Source organism: Stegodyphus dumicola, chromosome 2, assembly GCF_044657685.1.
Source record: "Stegodyphus dumicola isolate Sdum_Otavi_A_Nest chromosome 2, ASM4465768v1".
Lineage (NCBI taxonomy): Eukaryota > Metazoa > Arthropoda > Arachnida > Araneae > Eresidae > Stegodyphus > Stegodyphus dumicola.
The window spans coordinates 175,878,163-175,903,010 of record NC_140769.1 but is presented as its reverse complement, the minus strand read 5'-3'; the positions used below and the strand labels follow the sequence as shown (position 1 = coordinate 175,903,010).

The 24,848-nt window shown below is 31.5% G+C and overlaps 2 protein-coding genes across 2 annotated transcripts in view; one reads left to right on the top strand and one right to left on the bottom strand.

Moving 5' to 3' along the window:
* Gdap1 (ganglioside induced differentiation associated protein 1) overlaps positions 1 to 21,439 on the bottom strand; it is a 31,875-nt gene extending 10,436 nt beyond the window's left edge. The window contains exons 1-3 of the mRNA XM_035357151.2: positions 21,286 to 21,439; positions 7,088 to 7,280; positions 3,128 to 3,301 (exon numbers count right to left, since the gene is read on the bottom strand). Coding sequence (XP_035213042.1) covers positions 3,128 to 3,301; positions 7,088 to 7,280; positions 21,286 to 21,387 — 469 coding nt within the window. The 5' untranslated portion in view covers positions 21,388 to 21,439. The remainder of the gene's footprint in view (positions 1 to 3,127; positions 3,302 to 7,087; positions 7,281 to 21,285) is intronic.
* A 516-nt stretch (positions 21,440 to 21,955) lies between these two features.
* LOC118186981 (cytochrome b-245 light chain-like) overlaps positions 21,956 to 24,848 on the top strand; it is a 35,270-nt gene continuing 32,377 nt past the window's right edge. Inside the window, exons 1-2 of the mRNA XM_035357150.2 lie at positions 21,956 to 22,184; positions 22,280 to 22,349. Of these exons, the coding sequence (XP_035213041.1) occupies positions 22,115 to 22,184; positions 22,280 to 22,349 (140 nt within the window). The 5' untranslated portion in view covers positions 21,956 to 22,114. The remainder of the gene's footprint in view (positions 22,185 to 22,279; positions 22,350 to 24,848) is intronic.

Genomic DNA, 24,848 nt, shown 5'->3' with positions numbered 1-24,848 from the left:
TGGAGAAATTAGTCACCAGTGACAATTGCTTTAGGAAAGAAAAAAAAGGACTTTCTCATGGGACACAGGACAGAAAGCACTGGCTTTTGGCAAATCATGCTGCTGCATTGAATTTAAATCATGCCTAAACTCACATTTTACTATAATCAGAAATCTGGACATTTAGAAATGAAGCAGAAATGCTGTAATGCCATCTGAGAAACTTGCTCTAAAAACTCTCAGTGAGCAAAAAAGGCAAAACAAAGATAGTTGCTGCTGACTTCTGAAACTGTGCCATTTATTATTGTACTTCTAAACTCATAATTACTAAAAGTCAAAACATAAACCCTGTACTAGATTATTTGTTTTCAATATCAATGAGAATCTTGGCTAGATATGCTAACACCGATTCTTTTATAATTATCATAAAGTTCAAGAAAATATTCTAAAATTAGAGTCCTTATTAACTCTTATTTTAAACTTAACAGCAAAATCTTATAATTTAAAACTGCATTAATATAATGATATGCATTGCATGTGTTTGTATATAAACCTATGTGTTATATATATAAAACACAAGGACTGCATTAAAAAAGAAAAAAAAAAACTTAACTTTTTAAATTGTATGGCAACAGCTGCAAATGATGTGCTCCAGCCACCATGCTTCCCAGAGGCATTATTTGTAATTTTGCCTTTTACCGAGGTCTGAGCTATGCGTTAGTTATTAGGTAACTACCAGCTGAATGAGGCTATGCATTAGCTGCCTGTCGGATTAGTGAAAAATCAAAAATGAAGGAGGAACACTGTGCCTGTGTGAAAATTTACATAAAACTGGGAAAACCTTTCAAGGATACATTCCAAATACTTTAATTAAGCATACAAAAAACACTGCATGAGCCAAATGTTATGCTGTAATTGGTTTCAACATTTTAATGAAAGCAAAAGTTTAGATAACCAAAGATCCAAGGACTCACTGACTTTCTATGTCAACAGAATTTGTACTAAGTAGTCAGACAATAAACAAGAAAGCCTACTAGATAAGTCTAACACAATTAAGAGATGCTGTGCATAGAAAAATACCTTGAACTATAAAAAAAATCATTGAGAACTGTGACCTTGTGATAAATGGATTGTCTTCCCACATTATGTTCACATGATGTGATAAGAACATAATCTTGTGCGAAATGCTGGGCTAATATTCTGCAGTCGCAATATTTACAAAACAGAAAAAACTTACTTGTTAGCATAGCAGAAATGGCTATGGTAAAACTTTGTTCAAACCCATCTGGAGCTTATGAAATCATCTAACCTTTTTATGAAGGTTTTCTTATTGCCGTTATCATAGGACAGTTCTATATCTCCAGTCTACTTGGCCAATTGACGAAATTCAAATTGAGTTTCTCATGTCTCGAAAACACGACTTAGGATATATATTAGATTTATATATAGCATTGCTCTAATATAGGTATTTTGACACAAAATTGGACTTTTTCTGAAATGACATGCCAATTTTTCTCTAGATTTAGATTCTACAACTCAAATTATGCCAAACTGACAAGTTTTGTAAAAAATCGCACAAGTAGTTTTTAAAAAATTAGCTCTCAAAATTTTAGCTCCTGGATTAGATGTGATATGAATCAGAGCATATGATTAAAACTATTCACTCAACTGGGCTAAGAAGTGCTCTGCCATCCACCATACTCCTCATACATTTAATTTGGTAAAACAAAAGAAACACTTTGTGGCATTTATTTCAAAACTGTTAGAAAGATTCTTCAAACAATAGACTATTCTTCAAACAACCAGCAAAATAGGCACTGCTAAAGGTAGACTATGTTCTACAGCACCGAAAACAATGAAGGCGAGTAAAAATTTCGGAGAGATACTGTGACAATTATACATTAACTGCTACCACTATATAAATTCAAACATTAATGCACATTTATTTTAATCATCCATTTATATTATATATTAATACATTTAAATTATATTAATCTTCAGAGTGGCATGACTACTTTTGTCTAGTCTTTTGTCATTTGATATACATTACTTTGCTATTTAAAATAGTTTGTTTTTTTGCTTTAACCCATTAACCGCCAAAACTGCAAGGAATGAAATAACAACAAATATTAAATTAAATATTTATAACATAAATTTACATTGAAAATTTAAAAAATGCTCTTACCTGTGAAAAACGCGAGTGTTGCGTTCGCGCAATGTCAGGGGAATAAGACTACGGATGTTTTAGTGAGTAGGATTGTACTCGTGTGATGTTTCTTTTGAGTGGAGTGCAGGATTACTTTTTAGCTGTATAACATTTTATAAATCTACAAACCACTTTACTTGTAATTAATTTAATATTAAAATATACATTGTATTTCTTTTAAAAATACAGATTATTTCAATTGAAAGATTCAAGCATGAAAAGCTTGATTACAATCATGATGTAAAGCTGCATTACATACTTTGCATCTATAAACAATCTGGCTATGGTACTCTTTACAACAAAGTATTTTGTTAATCAACAGAGTTTACAATCAAATGTCTACCATCTCCATGCAATGGTTTTTGAATGCTGAATTTACTAGGTCTTCCTGTTGCTGATCTATTTCTGGCTGATTCTACACTCTCAATAGGAGTTTGCAAAAGGAATAATGCATTCTCGCGTCTGAAATCTAAAAGAGACTTTATATTTCCAGTAGTAAAAAGTGGTGATATTTAGTAAGTTTACATAAGGTCTCACCTCATATAATTTATCAGTATTGTCAATTTGACTATTGTCAAATGCAAATTCTGCTTCATATTCCTGTACTACAAACGTGATATCGATTGTCGTACAACAGGAACAGAAATGTCCTTATCAAAAGACCAATACATTTTTTTCTTGAGGTAAAGAATGGTATCCTATAAGCAATAATATTCCAATAAATCTTCTCACATAGGCTTCAGATGCAATAAATTGAGTGATTAAAGATCCCATTCTCATGAATGGAAGGTTGAAAGCAAACTAAATAATTATACAGACTTTAATAAACACTGTTTCTCATCAGCAAATAATAAAAGCAATGCTGTCCAGAGAGTCAATATAATTCAAAAGTCTCTCTTTAGTAATACAACTTACAAAAATAATAATAATAATAATAATCACCTTGTCGCCCTTTAATTTCTTGAGGGGACATTTGAATTTTACCGGTAAGTTCTGGATTTAAAAGGCAACCAAAGGTTATGAGCTCATTGGGAATATTATCAAGTAAATCTCTCATTCGCTCCATAGTCTGGTACTGAGAAGTACCCTTTTCTGGTATGAGACGAGGTGTATCCCCTGTAAAAAACTACATATTTATATGCACACAGTAATACAATTTTCAACATTTAAAATAAAAACAGCATAAAATTATTAAATAACAAAATATATTATATATTTTATTAGCTGTTATAGTTATGTAGAAAACTGGATATTTCAGGTTTTGGAAAAATATAGGTTACAGTTCAAAAATTCTAAACCACATATATAAATTTAATTGCTAATTCAGCTTCCTAATTTGACTTATTTTAAGCATAAAACAAACAAACACACACAAGATAAAAATGCTTACAGTAAGAAACTTCTTTTTAATGTTTATTTCAGTTGTCAATAACTGAAATAGTTTAACAAAAATAAAAAATACTCAGTACTTTTATATTTTTCCATTGATCGTTTTCAACAAACTAAATTATCATCAAACGATGTGACTTAGCAACAGTAATGGATGGTCATAACATACAACATACAAGATCTTTGTCTTGATTTTATGTAATTCCAGTCCTCAATAACTTAGATTTTTTTTTTAGGAGGATATAAGTTCACTAATTGCTGATTCTCTTTTTTTCTCTCCTGCCTTTTATAGAAAAGAAGCAAGCAATAGAGTACTTTTAAGATAGCAGAAGGCTCAGCAAAATGGTTCAATAAAAAAACTCCACACAACACTGCTTATATTTGTATTTAAGTCAATTTATGTTCACTAAAGCAATAACTACATTCAAACTTCGCTATTATGAACTTTATGGGATGGAAAGTTTGGCTCACTGCAAACAAACAAACAGAAAAAAAAAAGAAAAAAAAAAAAGAATTATCTCATAAAATACTATAAAAATTGATGAATCCCATAGAAAGAGAAATTAGCATCATAGTATCTTCCAAAAAACTTTTTGTTGTTGTTGTTTTTCACTTTTATCATACACTAATAATTTTACACAAAAAAATTACTCCGTATAAAAGTAACAGTTTAGACTTCTACTTCCAAATACAGACTTCCAATTTACAATTATTTATAAGCATCAATCTGACATGCATGCTTTGTCCCCTTCCCCTGAAAACTGCTTATGACATTTACGTATACAACACACAAGACAAAGTTTCATCTCCATAAGCCTCAGTTAACATTTGAAATGTTTCCATGATTGATTTCTTAAGTTTCACAAGAAACTTGATGGTGATTCGCTGTTTGGTTTTTATATTAGGCATTTCTTCCAGCAGAATGCAGTTGCACATGCAGTACTCCCAACTGGTGATTGGTTAAGTTAAAACTGGCCGCATGGGTAGAGGAGGTGTGTGGAATGATGTCACCAAAACAGTTGTTACCAACTCCACTCTTTTTTCAAGCTACACACTCAGTCTCTTTTTGTGTGTGTGTCACACCTCGTATTCATTTTTAGAAAATCTTATTTGGAATCAGGCCTGGTGCAAAGCATTTTTGCCAGCCTGTGCAATCTTTGCAGATTTTAAATTCTGTTTTCTTGTGCTTCCCTAAATTTTTAAAATTTGCTGCCTAATACCTTTGCTACTAAATTGTCTGCCTAATGCCTCCCTTATTTCTATGAATTCTGATATTCCTAAATTTTGTTGCTCATTATTTCTCTAAATTCTAAAAACTTTGCAACCCTGTGCGATAGTACTGTTTGTTTGGCTCTGATGCTGGCTTTGTCTGAAATATTGTCACTGATCAATTTCTTAATAGAATGATAAAAGTTCATTTTAAATATACAGCAATTTTTTTTAAAAAATTTATTTACTAACCGCTTGTGTGGCTAGCCACCTAAAATAGTTATTATGAAAAAGAAAAAAATATATAATGATTTTAAAGAATCCAGCTAATGTAATTTTACAGGTCCAGCTAGTAATTAATAATAATTGAATTGAATCTATGGTCACTGTCTTTAAATTGCTTAGTCTGTTGATTAATAACAAAATCAATTTGAAAGAAAAATTATACACTGGTTATCATAAATTAAGGAAAAATCACAAAAATAGCAATAACTCCCTCAAAAATAAGCCAAACCGTGTAAAATTTGAATATGTTGCCAAGCCACTGGAAGGTTCGTGTCAATGCCAACTGTGCGTAGAAGGCTTCACGAAGGTGGTCTGTATACAAGGCGAACAGCCATTTGTGTGCCGCTCACGTCACACCATAGAAGGGACCGTTTTCAGTGGGTAAGACAATATGTCCACTGGAAGCCTGATCAATGGAGGGCAGTTCTCTTTACGAATGAGTCCAGGTTTAGTCTAGAAAGATATAGTAGGCATTGTTTGATATGGAGAGAACCTAGAACCCGTTATCATCTGTCAAACATCCGTGAAAGAGATGCATACGGAAGAGGCAGTGTCTGTGTTTGGGGTGGCATCTCTTTGGGTGGAAGTACAGATCTCCCTGTCTTTCCAAGCGGAACCGTGAATGCTCAGATTTACAGAAATGACATCCTTGATGTTTATGTGCACCCATATGCCAGGGCAATAGGTTATGCTTTCCTGTTACAGGACGACAACGCAAGACCCCACAGGGCTCGCATCGTAGATGATTATCTTCAACAGGAAACAATTATGTGCATGGAGTGGCCAGCTTGATCCCCGGACTTGAAGCCTATCGAGCACGTTTGAGATGCTTTAGGGAGACGCCTAGCTGCTCTCAATCTGCCCCCTCAAACCCTTGTCACGCTTGCAACTGATTTGCAAGAGCAATGGCTCTCACTTCCTAAGGAACTGATAGACCGCATAATTGAAAGCATCATGCATCGCTGTATGTGCTGTATTGCTTCTAGAGGCGATCATATTCCATATTGAAGGTACTTTTCCTATAACAAACTGACACCGATTTGTTCATTTTATACATGTGCTAATTTCTATACTACCATATTTGTCTGGTAATTTCTTTTTATGTTATTTGATACCTTACTATGTGTTGTATATTGTGGGTAAGTTTCATTAAATTCTACATGTAACTCTTTCAGTAATCGTGATTTTTCCTTAATTTATGATAACCAGTATATATCTCATCTTTTCCTGAACCACAGCACAATGCCGTGTTGAAGATGAAAATATTTTTAACTCGGGCAGTGGCAGCACTTTTGTATTAAACCATAGAGTTTGTTAAATTCGAAACACAAATATACTGTGTTTTGTTGAGTGGTAACACTCGTCTTTACTATCACAGAGTTTCTGATTAAATTTGAAATGTAAATATCTTCCATTTTGCTGAGTGGCAACATAAAGCTTTTACATCAGTGAGTTCTTAATCAAAAGTTTCTTTAATTCAAACAAAATATGAAATTTTAAAAAAGCAAAAGCAATGGGCTTCAAGATGCACATGCTTCGGTGGAAAACTGTGTGTCTTGAAAATTTGGTTGCATTTCAAAGCAAAAGCAATGGGCTTCAAGATGCACATGCTTCGGTGGAAAACTGCGTGTCTTGAAAATTTGGTTTCAATGCAATCACAGTCACTTTCAAAGAAGTATATTACTATGAAGAAAATTTAAATGACATAGATCATCAATGATGTAGATACTCAATTATTATTTCCTAGACAAAATTTTCACAGGTCTTATTATCTGCACTTACACACACTGAGATCACTAGTTTATTTGATAAAACAGGTATTTGCCTCAAAAAATTAAGCAAAGAAAGAATTATAAAAAATTGGATATGATTAGCTTTAAAGTACTTATTTAATATAATTTTTCTTCATAGTTTTGATTAAATGAAATTTGGTTAAGCAGGATTTCTGTAATTTACAACTTAGAGGTTGTTGCGGAGATATAATAATATACCATGCAAATTTTCTAATTCTGTACATACCATTGCTAAAATTATCTTCTATGTAATCAATGATACGCCTAGAATCTGGAATGATTTTAACACCATCTTTCAAAACAGGAACTTCACACTTGGGATTGAGTTTCAGGAACCAAGGTTCAAAATGCTCTCCATGATACAAATCTACAATCTGAGACTTAAATTTAAGCTTCTTTTCATGCAAAGCAAAAACAACCTAAATAATAAAAGCAAAAACACTCATATTAAATATCTGAAATTTGGAAAATATACAGTCTCAGCAGTAAAATAAATAATGGTACACTTCTGTTATCAGGACAAGGTTAAAAAATTTATGTTATATTTGAATGTATGTGTTCATGTATTAGGTATATACATGTATGTACATATCTACAAGGGTATATATGCATATACGCACATTAGACACATACACACGCACATACCTACATTCCTGAATCCGGTTTCGATACCAGAAGAATACCGAAATAATAAATAACAGTGCAAATAATGGATTTTTAGCAGATGAAATAGTTTTTCACTGTGATAGTACAATATTAATTAAATGATAAAAAATTAATCTGTAGTTCACAAACTATGTCTACATAAAATTTCTTGTTCAATTATCTGAATACTTTCGGCCTCTATTAATATCTTCATCAACTGTTATTCAGTTTTCATATTTTGAATACAGTACAAAGTCCGTAATCCGGACTCGTCGAGACTTCAACGATTCCGTATTAAGGGTTTTTCTAGATTATAGATCATCAATTTAAATCTGGTAAGATGGCATGCAGAAATTATACAATTAAAAATATGAAACCGTAATTAATGAAATAAAGAGCAATTATGATCTAAAGGGTATCAAAATTTACAAAAAAAAGCTTAATTTTTATTTGTTTACTTTATTAAACATTTCTTTCAATGTAAGTTGTTTAAGTTACTTCGTTTTTTGTGCTATACACGCATGCGTAAAGCATACAAAAAAAAAGTTTGCGGCTTTGAGGTCCAGATTATAGATCATTCCAGATAATGGACGTCCGGATTACAGACTTTATACTGTATATGCCATAAGTTTATATTTTATTTTATGTAATGTTTATCAGTTTAATTCAAATATGGTCAACAAGGTAATATTTAATTAATCTACGACTGAAATTTTCACCATGAATTGATTATTATCTTTAACTGATTATTATTATTAAGGTAAATAATTTATGAGATTGTTTCTATGTTCTGTTTTGAGGGGATTTTTCTTAATTCTGTTTGCATAGAACATTCTTTTACCTATATAGTGGTGGCCAAAATTGTGGACACTTTTGGAAATTTTTAAGTTTTTTAACTTTGTATGCTTATAGAAAATGTTACGTTTCGCAAAATGCAAACTTGTATATATCATTTTAAAGAGAATTTATTACTGAATTCAATACAAAACACAAAATTCAATTATTTGCAATGCAAAAAACTTATATGTACTTTAATGTAAATAAAAAACACAGTTATGAAGTGGTTTGTAATGTCTAGTTTTCCTGGCCAATCACTGTTCTTGTTCTGAGAACCAATCAAATGTTAGTAACTGCCAGTAGAAGCTGACATCATGTTTACACTTGAAACAATTCATTTTTTTGCTTTGTTCTGTAGAAGGAGGACCTGTTTCTTATACACTGCAATTCCAAGTAGGAATTTTTGTAAAATTTTTTAATATTTAGTCAAGAAGCAATGACATCAAATAAAAGAGTAGATTGGACACGTAGAAAGAGATTTAATATTATTAGAAAACTCACGTAGAAAGAGAAAGTAGTCTTTCCTATGCTGAAATTGCATGACAGGTGTGTGGTTCAGTGACTACATCTGGAGTCCGAAAGTTTTGCTTACGACATCAGAAGACAAATTCAATCAAAAACAAAGAAGGAAAAGGCCGAAAAAGGTGCACCACATCTATTGATGACAGAAGAATAAAAAGACTATGTCTCCAAGATAGAAAAATGTCATCAGCGGCCATCAGAAGTGATCTGAATGATGCTGGTGTTTCTGTCAATTCAAGAACAATCAGGAGAAGATTAACAGATGTTGGACTGAGAGGTAGAATTCCACGAAAAAAGCCTTATCTTAATTTTCAGCAACGAAAAAAGACTACAGTGGGCATAGGAACACATTAATTGAACAGATGATCAGTGGTCACAAGTTATATGGAGTGATGAAACTAAGATATCATTATTCGGTAGTGATGGGCGAAAATATGTAAGACGTAGAATAGGAGAAGAGCTACATCCTGACTGCATTCAAGCAACTGTGAAGATCCCAGTTAGTGTTATGATTCGGTCATGCATGTCAGCAGATAGCATCGGTTGCCTTCATGTCATCGATGGGAAACTGAATGCCAGAAAATACATTGACACTATTCTAGAACCAAAACTTCTACCTTCCATCAGAGATCTCTTTCCCAACAATGCTTCGTTTATTTTTCAGCGGGATTCTGCTCCTTGCAACACGGCCAAAATATCAAAAGAGTGGTTTCGTATAAAGAGCATTAAATTGTTGTCATGGCCAGGAAACAGTCCTGACCTCAATCCTATTGAAAATTTGTGGCACCGTTTGAAAACTCTTCTCCGAATGAGGTGCCCATCAAATAAAAGGGAACTAATAGGGGCTATAATTGTTTCCTGGCATCATGTAATAACGAAAGAACAGCTTAAAACTCTTGTCAGCTCAATGAAACGTCGATGTGAAGCTGTAATCAAAAATAAAGGGTACCCTACTAAGTACTGATAACTCACTGCAATCATCACTATCTTATGTATATCGATAACTATTATCGTTTAACTTTTTTTATATTGCAAATAATTGAATTTTGTGTTTTGTATTAAATTCCGTAATAAATTCTCTTTAAAATGATATATACATGTTTGCATTTTGTGAAACGTAACATTTTCTATAAGCATACAAAGTTCAAAAACATAAAAATTTCCAAAAGTGTCCACAATTTTGGCCACCACTGTACATACATATTGTCTAAGTTCTTCTGTTAGGCTTATAATCAAAAGTTGCATTGAGATACATTGTTCAGAAAAACTTACCAATTTATGAGATTTCTTCTAAACGGATGAAAATAGATGTTATTTGTTGGAAGGCAATTACAAACACTGCCCAATGAATCAGAAACACAAGATCAATATTTTATTGGATCACCTTTTGCACTGATAACTGCTCTGATTTGTTTGGGCATCGTGTCTACATGCTTCTGGGGTGCATTTACATCTAGAGAACACCATGTATTGGATATACAGCTTTTTATACCTTGTTAATTAGATGGAAGAGGAGAGTGCGGTCGGATACATCTTTCCACCATACCCCACACATTTTCTAAGGGGTTAAGATCCGGGCTATGTGGTGGCCAGGGAAGGTGTTGGAAGTCGGACTTATATTTCTGGCATGATGTATAGTTGCAGTATCGTCTCTGAAATATATGTTGCCATCAGGGCAAAAATGTAACATTTCAGGGTGCACTTTATATCTAAGTATTTCATGAGTGTTTGCTTACCCTCAACGAACACCAGAACACCGCTGGCACCATTATTGACCAGAATGAAGAGTGCCAAGTTTGTACATTTCTCTGATGTTTTTCAAAGTGAATATATATCACTGCGTATGAAGGGAGAACAACAGTAATATATCATATCATGTATGTAATATATACAGTACAAAGTCTGTAATCCGGACGTCCATTATCCGGAATGATCTATAATCCAGACTTCAAAGCCACAAACTTACCCATGCGTGTTTAAAGCGCATCCGCTACGCATGTGCGTTGAACCATGCGCACTTCCGATAGTGAAGAAAAGTGACAGAGAGGTTATTGAAAACGAAAAAATTTCGATTGACGAGTTAGTCGGTATTCTCGACACAGCAATTACAAGACTTGAACTGTGGAACTTTGTAACTGAACAAGAAATTATGTCTATTTATAGAATTAAAGAGAAAGTATTAGCATAAAAAATAAAGCAACTTAAACAACTTATATTGAAAGAAATGTTTAGCAAAGTGAACAAATAAATAATAAGCTTTTTTTTGTAAATTTTGATATCCTTTACATCATAATTGCTCTTTATTTCATAAATTACGGTTTCATATTTTTAATTTTATAATTTCTGCATGCCATCTTACCAAATTTAAATTGATGATCTATAATCCGGAAAAACCCCTAATCCGGAATCGCCGAAGTCCCGACGAGTCCGGATAACGGACTTTGTACTGTATATACTGTTGAATGTGCAAAGTGTCGTTTTTTAAGGTTAAGTGAAAACAAATCGCTGTGAGGGCTTCTTTTAAGATTACAATGCTTGCCAACTTACAACAAATATCATTAATTTGGCAAATTTTTTTAACTTACAACAAATATCATTAATTTGGCAAATTTTTTTATTTATTTATTTTTTTTAAGTTACTAATTGCCAACTTATACCTGAGAAGTAACTTTTCCTAATAATTTTAAACAACATCAGATGCATGAAGTAAAATCTCAGTCTAGATAATTATATATTATTTCTTTGGGAAATTTTGTTACTTGGCTTTCAGTGCCAGCTTTTGGAATACTTTTAAAGAACACTGTTTTAAATACATTGTTCAGCATATCCATTTGTTTCCAATTATAACATCAAGCAAATTATCATCAATATATTACAAAACTGCCGAAGTTTTCCTAAATTCATGTTCAAACTAACATATTACTGGCAGAAAAAGAAAATTTAATTAGAAACAGTGAAGGATCATCAAAATCACTTTCATAAATTTCTTGCTTGACCAAGATTATCTGAACAACATTTATTACTGCAATGATTATTTAGATAAATTTCACAGGTGGAGAATTAAAAATTTCAAATTATCTCTTCAAGTTATCATCAAGAAAATATAATGTGCAGCAATTTAATTTTCAAAAGCCATCCGTGAGACCTGATGACATATGTATATTTATCAATTATAAGTTCACAGAATCTATGAAAGGATAAAAAAACTGGAACTTACAATGTGTGTTTAAGGACAAATACACTTACAATTCATTAATAATTTGTTGCCCTTCAGCCACATAATTTTTTTTAAGTGTCTGAAAGAACATCTGCTAGTTTAATGATTTGTGTAGGAAACATCTGCTGGTCTATTAATTTCTAGATAAATCTTTAGTCTTGTCTTAAATATCTCATTGAAAGATATCAAAAATCTATATGCCTTCAGTAATTCATCAGATGTTTCATCTTATTTCTGTCGAGTTTAGTCTTACCAATTTCTATAGAGCATCTGACACCACTAATCTCAATTAACTGGGGATCATATTCAGCATTTTATTACTGTTCAATTTTCTATAACTACAGTTTATTTATCATTATCAATCAATCATATTTTTATAGTACCTACTGGGTGTAAATTTTAAGATAAATTAGCCTGCAGTGCAGTAATGAATGTACACTACCATGACTAATGCTGAAGATACTAGATAACTGTTCATCTGTGATCTATCTACCAGACCATTAATCACTATAACGATACTGAACAGCCCTGGGTGAGGATCACCCTGTAAAAATGGATGAACACTTCAAAACCTTGACATACAGGACCATAATAACAGAAACACTTACGTAATGTCGGCTATCAACAGCTTTCATTCCGTAATGCACACATAACTTTTGGCTAAAAGACACCACATCACAGTATGTTGCTCTTTACTAAAAGCTTCCACCATTCATATTGATACCTACTACCTCAATATCAAACAACGCTCAGCATCTCCATCAAGCAAGGCATTTGGTGCCACCTATCTGCTGCAGCTTGTTGAGAATAATTTGTGTCTACATGAATCCAACCCCTAGAGTAATCTACAGAACAATTTGTATCTTCATCAGTCCAACTCAACACTTGACTACGACAAAAACAGTTTTGAATTCATTGAAGTTTAAATATAGTAAATTTTTCTCATTATCAATTCATAAACTTGTTAATCCATTTACTTTTCTTACTAACTCACTGAAGACTGTGTACCAGATGATGTTATTCTTTTTAATTTTTCATCTGTACTTATTTTTTGCATTTTACACATATTGACTTTCAAAACTAGACATTTTTTCTTTACTTACAATGGTTTATTGCTTCTGCAAGAGGTTCATTTATTATCAACTCATTATACCAAGTTGTATATATATTTGGTTTAAATTTTTCAGTCAAGCTCATTAATACTGGCACCAGTTACTGCAGCTTACAGTGCACGGTTGGAGTAAATTTACGGGTGCCCCTTGGATTACTGCTAAGTTGTTGTTTCATTTATTACTGTTTCATTTATCAATAAGTTATTGTTTCATTTATGGTAACCTGTTATGGAAACCCTATTATGATGTAATTGATTGCATGATTGTGGTCAATTTGAATTATAAAGATATGGAAAATGTGCGTCGGATTTTCGATAAGTACGTCGTTATTTTGTGGTTTACATGGTAAAATGTCTGAATGTGAAGATTAATTTGAAGCTCTGTTCAATTTAGAACGAAAGGGAAAAAAGCATTAATTGACTGGTGTGTAAATGAAGGTTTACTGAGTAGCCATTATTAAGTGTCCTGTTTGTAGGAAGGAAATGCGTATGATCGAAGTAGGATATATCAGCACTACGGAGGATATTTTTGACTCTTTATTTCTTTTAATTTATGTGGCGACGCCAGTATACAGATTCTAGCTCAGATAATTTTAGGAAGCTTTCGGATGCTGTTAAGGAATTTTGTTTGACTGAAGACTCGTAAATAAGGTATGTGGATATTTCCTTTGTGTAGTGCTAAGATGAATTTCCTTTTTTATGTTATTTCATTGCTTAATTTAAAATGAAGTTTATTGAGATTATATATTTTTTGTTGGCTGCTCCTTTGACTTTTGAAGTGAATATATATCCATGTGTACATGGACATAGTCAAGGGAGTGTGCAATACCTAGTTTGTGAAATTCTCTTATAATTTTTTAAGTGAAAATAGGATGATGTGTACATGGGTACCTAGTTTGTGCAATTCTTTGACTCGTTATTTGGATTGTATAGTTTTTGACGCAAAAATCGCTGTTGCTACACAAAGCCAAAGGAACAAGTTAAAGAATTGCACGAACTCGGTGTCCATGTACCACAAAAAATCACCAAGGAGCACCGTAAATATATTTATACCCAGTGCGTAGCTGGAGATTGGTTTAGAAATTTTATATTATTTATTTAACCTCCTAAAGCCGGCAGTATAGCAGTTGTACCAGGAAAATGACTTCCTTTAACACCGGCTGTAGTACAACTGTCGTACCAGCCATCCCCTCCCTATTTTACAGAATCGCCTATCTGTAGATCTCTGGGTGGTCCACTGTCGCTCCTCAGAATAGCCGCTGGCTACGCATTGTTTCCCTCTTCTTATCAGTTTGGCTACATTTTGGCAAAAACCGCAGGTTTGGTCTCGTGCCAATATACTTGAAAATCAAATAGAAGCCATCTCTTTCTCAAACATTAGAGCACTGTCTCATAATTTTAGTGCTAACCGTTTTAGTACTAACTTTTGCTATGCTTAAAACGGCAGCGATTTTGCACGCTGTTTAAGCTTACCAGATTTAATGCCTTTTTAATCATATCAAATAAGATTAGATTAATATTTTAGATTTAATGCCTTTCTAGAAAATAGGTAAAATCACTTTTATCATTTACTTCCTTTTTATACTTATTATAAGATGTTATTTTGAGCCCCCCCCCTTTTTTTTTTTGGAGTGCATAAAACCCTTAAGGGATTTTCATTCATTCAATGATTGATTTTAGTGATTTCATTCAATGATTGCTTTGAATGATTTTCATTCACTGTAAATTAAGTAAAACCAATTTATCTTTAGACCCTCTTTAAGGATGGCATCTGCCAAAAAGTATTTAAATATCATTAAAGCTCACGTAACTTCTACTACATTGAATTAAAACATCAGTTACTTTGCATAAAATTTCAAGCAGTTTAATTTACTGAAATTCTTAGACTCATCAAGAGATAAAGGGAATTCAGACAAGTTAATAAAAAATCTTATCTTTAAAAAAGGAATGTTATTTTGTCTGTAATAAGGTGTATGTCAACTTACTATTAAATGTATGAGAATTAGGATTGGATTACAGAAAAGCACGCAAACTCTACCTGCTTAAGGCTGATGGATGCTTTCGTGTAAACCTTTTTAAAAAAAAATTGTTTGCATTTACATTCCTGATGGAAAACTCCACATGTAATCAACCCATTCTCCAGTTTGGATTGAATTAATTTTGTTTGCTTACTGAATTACATCAAAGCACACAACAATTACCTGTATAAAGGGAGGGATACCTTTGCAGAGGACTTTCTAAGAGAAGCTGGCTTGTATTTACGTTACACAAAAACCATGAATCCAACCCATTACCCGGGATTCAAACCTGAGCGAGCTACAAGTGTTCAGCCACCTTTACTGTCCTACTGAAGGGCTCATAAAAATATTGATAACGAAAAAGTATTGAAATAACCGGATTAATTTACTAGCCTATATTTCTCAATCGACATAGGCATATGAGGGGATTATTTGTGAATAAATAAGCTGTATTGCACTATTCTCCACTATTTCATATTACGATGGAATTATTGTATTTCAAAATTATTTCTCATGAGTTAATTTTGCTCCAGTCACGATTTCTTTTTATTCAACTAGAAAATTTCACACTTTAAATAAAAATATACACGAGAAGATACTTAAGGGAAAATTTGGCGTAAACAGTTTTCTTAATTTTGCTTTGAAAATATTCCAGGACAATCATTTTCATTACTGGATGAAATATGAAAAACAGATTTACTACATTGTAAGTGTCAACACCCAGCACGCCCTTATTCTTTTGAAAACATGAAAGATTAATTTTTCTAAAATAAATTAGAAAATACATTATGTGCAAATAGAATATTCGTTGAAAATAAAATAGACTTCAACCTTTGGATATAATGATGGTTTTAGATGAAATTTCTGCCTATGAAAGGAAATCGACGTATAATTTTTCATAAACATTTAAAACTGTACTGAAAAAACTTTTGATGATTACATGTATAGGTCACAGATTTTTTTAAACACAGATTCTCGTTAAGGATATACATCCTTTGCCTGATAATCCAATGTAATATTTGTTAAAGTTAAATGATGAAACGCAACCAATGTATCTTTGGTTTTCTTTTTTATATTATAATATGAAAATTATCGAAAAAAGCAGATTTAAAGCTCTGTTATTGTTATGTAAAGCTTTATTATTATTGTAAGTTCATCTCAAAATCTAATTGTATTGAATCTCATTTTAATCATCTAATAGTAATAAATATTATTAATGAATTTATTATTATTATTTCATTAAATTAGTCATTACCATTATTTTGTTATTGAAATTGTGTTATTAAAAATCGAATTCCAACCTGCAGACCTACAAAGCTAGTTCGTATTTATTATATTTTGTAAAATTTTGTTTTCGTTTTCTAATTTCTAATACGAAAATATGCAAATATAAATGAAGTGTGAAAACAAGGTTATAAACTTCACAAATTATTGCCAAGATTGATCAGAAATAGTAGATGAAATGTAAACACTGCATACGTTTTGTTCTAAATAGAACTTCCTTTAAATGAAAGCAAAATAATCATCGAAAAGATCGCAAATCTAGCAACCCATTCTAGACTATGGAACAGCATACGACAAACATGTAAATTTGGCTAATTTTTGGAATATGGTAACATTTTGGTAAGGCGATAAAGGTTACTAGCTAGGACTTTAGCAGTATACATGGATATAGTCAAGAGTGTGCGCAATGCCATTTTTGTGCAATTCTGGGATTTTTTTAAAGTGAAAATAGGTTGACGTGTACATAGATGATACCGTGTATGTGCAATTCGTAAAAACGCAGCAAGCAGTGGGCGATTCTGCACTTTGTCCCAATTTCGCACCTAATCTTCGTCATGATTAAGCATTTTTATTCCATAAAAGTTCTAGCATAAGAGTAATTCGGCTAGCAGATTGTTGGAAAAAAATGTTGGAAATGTTGAGTTTAAAAAAAAAAAAAAAAAAAAAAAAAGCCTTTACTTCGTGAAAACAAAATGGCGTCCAAACAAAAACTAGCAGGTTGCTGTAGCAAGTTTGGTCGCCAAATTTTCGCAAAAAAATCGCCGAGTTACCATAATCCAAAGATTAACCGTAAATTTTACTGCATCCATGGAGGGGACTAACGACTTTTCTCATTAGGAAAACGTCAAAGAGGGGAGCAAAAGTATTTTGGATCGCGCCGGTCTGAAGGCTATATTATGAGAATTTCAGCCCGGTATTTAGAAAGGTATTTAGAAAGTTAATATACATACACACACATAACGTGAAAGTTTAAATAAAGAACTAATTGAAAATACCAGATGTGCAAAATCTGAAGCAACTGTCTAGCCTTACCAAATAAAGCCATCAAAGTACTAGTTCAGTGGTTCTCAATGAGTTTGGCTCCATGCACCCCTTTCAGAAATACTAGATCATTCTTTCCCCACCTCATCCTTCACAAAAACCAAAAAATATACCTGCATTTATTTAGATTCAGATTTAATTTTTAACATGTTTTTATAAATTAAAAAACAAAATGTTGATAAATAACAAACCTACATAAATATATATGTATAGTTAGAGAGATAGATACAAAAGCCAGTAACTTCTAGATGTGGCCATTTCAAAATATTTTATTCCACGTTAATTCACATCGGATCAATTATGTAGACAGGGTATTTTTTCAATCATATTTAAGTACGATAATTTTTATTTACACTAGTTTTTAAAAGAAAAATGTAGGCATCTCAGACTGAGATGCAAAGCAGCAAGAACATGTTAGCATGGTAGAAGCTAGGAAAAGAAATGACGTATTTGTTTTGCAATGAGTTTGGTTGATCTTTGGATTATGGTAACTTGGCGATTTTTTGGCGAAAATTTGACGACCAACTCTGCTACAGCAACCCTCTTTTTTTTTTCGCCGCCATTTTGTCATCACGAAGTAAAAACATGTTTCTTTTCTTTTTATTTACTGAACACTTTTTCCAACAATCTACTAGCCGAATTGCACTTATGCTAGAAATTTTATGTAACAAAACTGCTTAATCATGACAAATATTAACTGCAAAATTGGGAAAAAGTGCACAATCGCAAACTCCTTGCGTGTTTTTCAGAATAGTACATACACATAAACCATTTACACGTCGACTTATTTTTACTTAAAAAAACATCCCAGAATTGCACAAAAATGGCATTGCACACACTCTTAACTTTATCCATCTACACTGCTATTTTCTCATAAATTACAAAAATTTGCACGAAAATGCAAAAAAATTCTGTGAATCTTTAAACTCGGTAAAAAGGATATATATGAAATTACCTGATCGCGAAAAAGTATATACCCTTTCCAAGGATGAACATTTCCACGTATAAAATAAATAAAATATCCAAAAACTTTTACCTCTAAATTATTTATTATATTATAAACATCACCAATGAATTCATACCGCAAACATTACAAATGGTTACAAATACTTAGTGTCAAATATTTAAATTATTTCCATACACGTTTAACTTCAACTGAAACGTATACCAAATTCCTACAAACATAAAATTCACAAAATAACTATCATTTAATTAAAATATCACTAAACCATGTACACGTCGACTTATTTTTACTTAAAAAAAAACATCCCAGAATTGCACAAAAATGGCATTGCGCACACTCTTCACTACATCCATGTACACTGCTTTTTTCTCATAAATTAGAAAAATTTCAAGAAAATGCATGAAAATATTCAACGTATTCTACTCAAACGTATTCCAAAATACTACAAACATATAACTCACAAAATCACGATCATTAAATTAAAATATAATTAAATTAAAAAACACTACTTAAAATATAAATAAGCACATACATTAAATTAATAAAAATTAGATTACGATCCTAATTACTTTAAACTAAATCATTGCTAATAACAATTTTCCAATAATATCATATTAATTTATTTACTCCTTACATTTAGAACAATGCATAAAAATAATATCCTCAAATGATTAAAAATATTAACTTACCTAATCTTCAGAATCTTCATTACGTGGCACGCACACTTCCACTATTTCACACAATGAAGCTTAATACAAAATAATATAGTACTACAGTTTTCCAAATTTCGCCCCCCCCTTTTCCGATTAAAGAATTGTAATTCATCCATTAATGTCACATGACATATCTCATGATCTCTCATTTCCCTCACACAAAATAATGCGTAATCGGAACTTAGTACTTCTCACATTATTACCAAAGTCCTAGGTAGTGACCATTATCGCCCCCAAAATGTCGCCAAACTACCAGTTACCATATTCCAAAGATCAGCCAGGAGTTTTTATACTAACTATGACGCTTACTTTTAAGTTGTTATGTAACATGGAAAGATCTCAAATTTGGGAGAACAGATGAACTTAGGAGGCTGAATGTACAATCTAGAATAGTTAATTTTAAGTTTGCCAATCATTTCTTAAAGCAGCCATCATATTTTGTTATTTTTGTTATATCTTACATATATTACATTCATAAACTAAATTAACGCTTAAGGCTGCATTCAGACGGCGGCGTAAAGGGCATAGAGGCATAGTCATAAGGGCATAAAATACGGGAATTCCGTTCACACCTGCGAGAACGGGGTGTAAGCCGTGGCCAATGAGAGAAGCTGAATTTGCGCATGCGTGAATGTGTCTATAACTTTCCTGCGCTGTTCTCCTGCTCGATTGATTTCCCATGTTCGCTCTGCTTATTTTGTGACAGCGAAATCTTCTGTAGAAAACCGCTTCGTTTTAGCTTCACTCTGATTGGTCGACGCTTATCTCAAACTTGGCGTAAAGTTGAAAACTTTGAACCCTATGCCACGAGCCCTAAACCAGACTTTGTGACATAGCAGACTGGTTGCCTTGGCAACGAAGCTTGGCTTTAACCACTTATGACCTTTATGTCCCCGTCTGAAGAGCTTAACAGCTAAATAAAAGGCTGACCACATTCCTCCCTGCTATTCACCCTAAGGGGAATTCTGCCTGGTTGAAAACCCCTATTAGTTAATCACCCATGATTCTTGCCAGTTTCTGTTTCCCAGTAAATATTAATATATTGAGAAATTTATAATTACAAGCATTTAAATGAAAAATTGTTTTACTTTTATATGACAAACATATAGCCAGATGATTTATTACATACAAATATTTTTCTGCCAGTTTAGATCACAGCAAAGCACTCAACTATCTACCCAAGATGAGGAATGCCTTCATGAAGGATTCTAAAGGAAACTGGCTCATATTCATATTACACATTTATATAAATACTTTTTTCTCTTTTTCTACATGATGTAACTATAATCAAAAACTATTCAACAACACAATGAAAACTGAATTTTAGAAATTATGTCTAACTTTATTTTATATAACCAACTTGATTCTAATTTCACATCAAAATTTATCAATGTTTATTAAAAAAATAATAAACATGGAATTTTTTCAAAGAATTTCATTCGTGTATTATTCAATTTTGTAACTTTAAAAATCTTATTCTCAAATGAGAAAAATGCAATTCTGTGAGATTTCGTGGTTAAATTATGAACTGGTATACTATACAAATGGTTAGAAATAGCTGACTCCATGAGATATGATAAATGAGAAGACGGGAAAAACAATAGTAATTTAGGATGATAAAATTTCTCATTTCTAATAAAAGGAGAAATACAAAAATGCAGAAGTAAAACTCAAATCATACAAGAAACGTTCAAGAGTTACAAGCATCATGGAAAATCAAATGCAGATCTGCATTTTGAAATCTTAGTGAAGTAATTCATAAAATAAAGATATAAAGACAGAGAAAATGAATATATCAAAGTAACAGATTTAAGGAGGTGTAGTAATTGTTCAGCAAACTGCTTTCATCCTAGAAAACACATTAAGCAACTTTTTAATTTTGAAATAAAAGCCTAAGAAATCAGACTCTTTATATTATTTATCTTATGACTACACCGAATCATATTTGATCCAAGTTACCATCACGATGTAATCTCAGTTATGTAATACAATATAAAATATTTCATGAAAAATACTTATAACAGTCATTTTTATTAGCTTAAACAATTTTGATGAGATCAAAAATATTTCACCTTCTGACAAAAGAATGATGGATAAAACTGGTACAATAGTAAACCATTTCCATTGTCATTTGCCTTTCCACTTCCTTGGGTACTAGAACTAGAACCGGCCATGTCTTTAAAGTCCTAAGTTCAAAGCGAAAAGTTGAGATGTTGCTGTTTTAGTTGATACCATTTAAATTATGAAATTAATTTATTCCTTTGATTATTAAGTAATCTATCTGGAACTTTTACACAGTTTTGAATTCAAAGCTGTTTATTAGAAGAAAAGAAAAGTATAATTTTAAAACCTATTAATGAGAGTTAAATTTTATAGCAAATAACATAAATAAACTTGTATCTTTTCAAGGTTTAGAACTGATTTATAAAGTTAGGTCAAGCTAAAGTCATTTAAAATAATTTCAACGCGTATATAAGACTTATATATTATATTTTCCAATTTTTTTTCCCCTACAGTCTGCTGCATAATAATACTCCCTTAATACAACGAAGGTAAATTTCAGAAATTACTGAAAATATTAATTTTTCTGTTTAATTCTTCTTAATGCACATAATGTTCATTATATAACATTTGATTTTGCATGCTTTGCATGGATAATATACTTTGCGCAAATGATAATTGTGGTGGCAATCATATAGTTCACTAAATGTTTATTTCAAAAGCATTTAAGTACAACTCAACAATACAAATGTGGGAACTTCCAGTTTCAAATTACTTATACAAATTGTAAATATTATTGTTAAATGTCTTTTGGTGTAATCATACACATTATTAATAAAGTAAAGTTTTTACTTATTATTTAAGCAGTTCAATGTATATAAATCTTCATCAGAAATTGCGATGAGAATTGCATTAAAACCTTTGGAATGGGGCATTTTTGCAAATGAATTTGCTCTGACAAGTTCTTACGGTAATGAAAAGCAAATTATAATTATTACGAAATTTTTGCAAAGCTTTCTTTTTAAATACATCTATTTGATAAATTATTCAATTTTATTTTCTCAGGCATGATCGCTGGCGGAATTATCAGCGTTACAAGCGAATTTCCTAGGTGGGAAATTGGTATTTATTCTCTGTATCCTTTTTAAATTGAAAATTAAGTAAAGTGTTCTTTTACTTTTTCTTATTGTAGTATTATTGTATTTTTTACTTTTTCTTATTGTATTATTTGTCAGCTTCATGCGTTTTCTTCTAACATTTGTTTTATTCCCATAATAAATACTGATGAAATTCGTGTATCATTATTTTATTAAAAATATCTAAATAACTAACCTTCTAATGCTTACTTATTGGTTTCTAATGCTAGAGAAGTCTTTGTATGCAAGCCTTTATTAGAAAATTTTTATTAGGGTTATTTTGTTATAAAATTAACAAATAAAAAAAGAAAAAAACTTTTAAGGTTAATTCTAGATTTGAAGAAAGGATATACAAGAAATTAATTCACATGTTGTAAATAAAGTTTAGTCTGTTTTCTGCAATATATATATATTTAATTTTAAGAAATAATAATAAAATAGGTTAATTCTTAAATTATGCTGAGCAGCAAATATATGTCAAAGAATTCGGTATTTCTGTAGTAAAAGAAAAAGTAAGCCTTTCTTTCATTGGTTTCCTGTAAGGTTACTATCCCTTTCACTAAGAAGTTATTAGTTGCAAATAGTTTACTTTTAAAATTCAGTTTTACTGAATGTTTACTCAGTCTGGCAGAATTTTTACTTAAATTTCCTTTTTCTGTTGACAGAGTTCATATAGTCTTTAAGAGTCCTTAAAAGCCTTTATGTTTTTTTAAACAATATTTGGTCCTTAAAAGTCCTTAATTTCAACCAAATTCGGCAGGAGGTCCTTAATTTTAATCATCTAAAATTTCTGTTTTCACAACTGCCATTTCGAATGTGAAATAGCATTTTGGACAAATATTTTTGGTGATTCATTGATAAATATAATTATCTTTCGAATGGTTGAGTAGATTCAAGGAGTATAATTCGTTTCTATTTTTAATATAAACGATGGTGTACTCAAGTTTCTGAGCAAGAAGTGAAACATAAGCATTTCAAAATTATTTAATTTTTTTCTGATGAAGAGCTCTTAAACAACTTTTCGCTTTTGGGAATGTGAATTATTTTTTAAACAGTTCCGAATTTGGCAACTTATCAACATTTTGGCGATTTTAAGCTTAGTTTCTATAGAAAATTTTTAATTCAGAAATCTGGGAATTTTACAATGATATTTTTTAAAACATTATAACACTGATCAATTTCATTAAAATAATGATAATATATTGAAATTGTATTCAAGAAATAACATTGAAATGAAACATTTTTATTTTTTGCTATCATATTATAAAATGACATTACTTTCCACTTTGGTGACTTATGCAATATTTTGAATCTGAAAAATAAACAAGGTAATAATAAATGCTTAAATTGTTCGTAAGCAAAATTTACAAAGCAATTCTTAACAAAAGCAAAATAGCTATGTAAGTAATTAAAAATGCCTTCGTTTTAATTTTTTCATGGTATGAGTTTTTCCCATGTAGTCTCAATATGCATCTGTTTTCTCTGTAAAATTAATTTTATGTTTTTTTACCTCTGATTTTTTTCTAAGCATATTTCTGGCATTTTGCTGTTACAGAATTTGTAGGGTAATTTTTCTTTAAGATTTTAGACTTTATAACTTTACAAATTTAGAAGGATTTGAAGGCAAGAGTCAGGGCCAGATTTACATATAAGCTACACAAGCTATAGCTTAGGGCCCTCCACTTTCTTGGGTGTCCTAAAAAAATTTAAAATATAATATAAATAGTATTAAAATATATTATAACAGACTTATAAAGGGCCCCATATCTCAACTAGCTTAGGGCCTTATCAAATCTAAATCTGGCTCTGGCAAGAGTTATAGAATCTAGAAGATTTTAGAAAAATGTCTGCATGGTATTAACACGTAATGGATGTATTTTACAGAAAGTTTGAGATGAACTAATTTTCGAAAAAACAATGAAAACGTAATATTCAAAACTTCTTCGCTTCTGATGTGTTTTACTTCTGATACTAGAAATCCTGGTTGATCTTTACATTATGGTAACTTGGCGTTTTTTTGGCAAAAATTTGGCGACCAACTCTCCTACAGGAACCCTCTATTTTTTTTTCCCGCCGCCATTTTGTCTTCACGAAGTAAAGACATGTTTCTTTTCTTTTTATCTACTGAACACTTCTTCCAGCAATCTGCTAGCCGAATTACACTTATGCTAGAAATTTTATCTAACAAAACTGCTTAATCATGACAAATGATCACTGCAAAATTGGGAAAAAGTGCACAGTACCATACTCCTTACGCGTTTTTCAAAATAACACATACACATAAACCATGTACACGCCGACTTATTTTTACTTAAAAAAACATCCCAGAATTGCACAAAAATGGCATTGCGCACACTCTTCACTATATCCATGTACACTGCTTTTTTCTCATAAATTAGAAAATTTTCACGAAAATACATGACAATTTTCTCAATCTTTAAACCCGGTAAAAAGAACATATATGAAATTACCTGATCGCGAAAAAGTATTTACCCTTT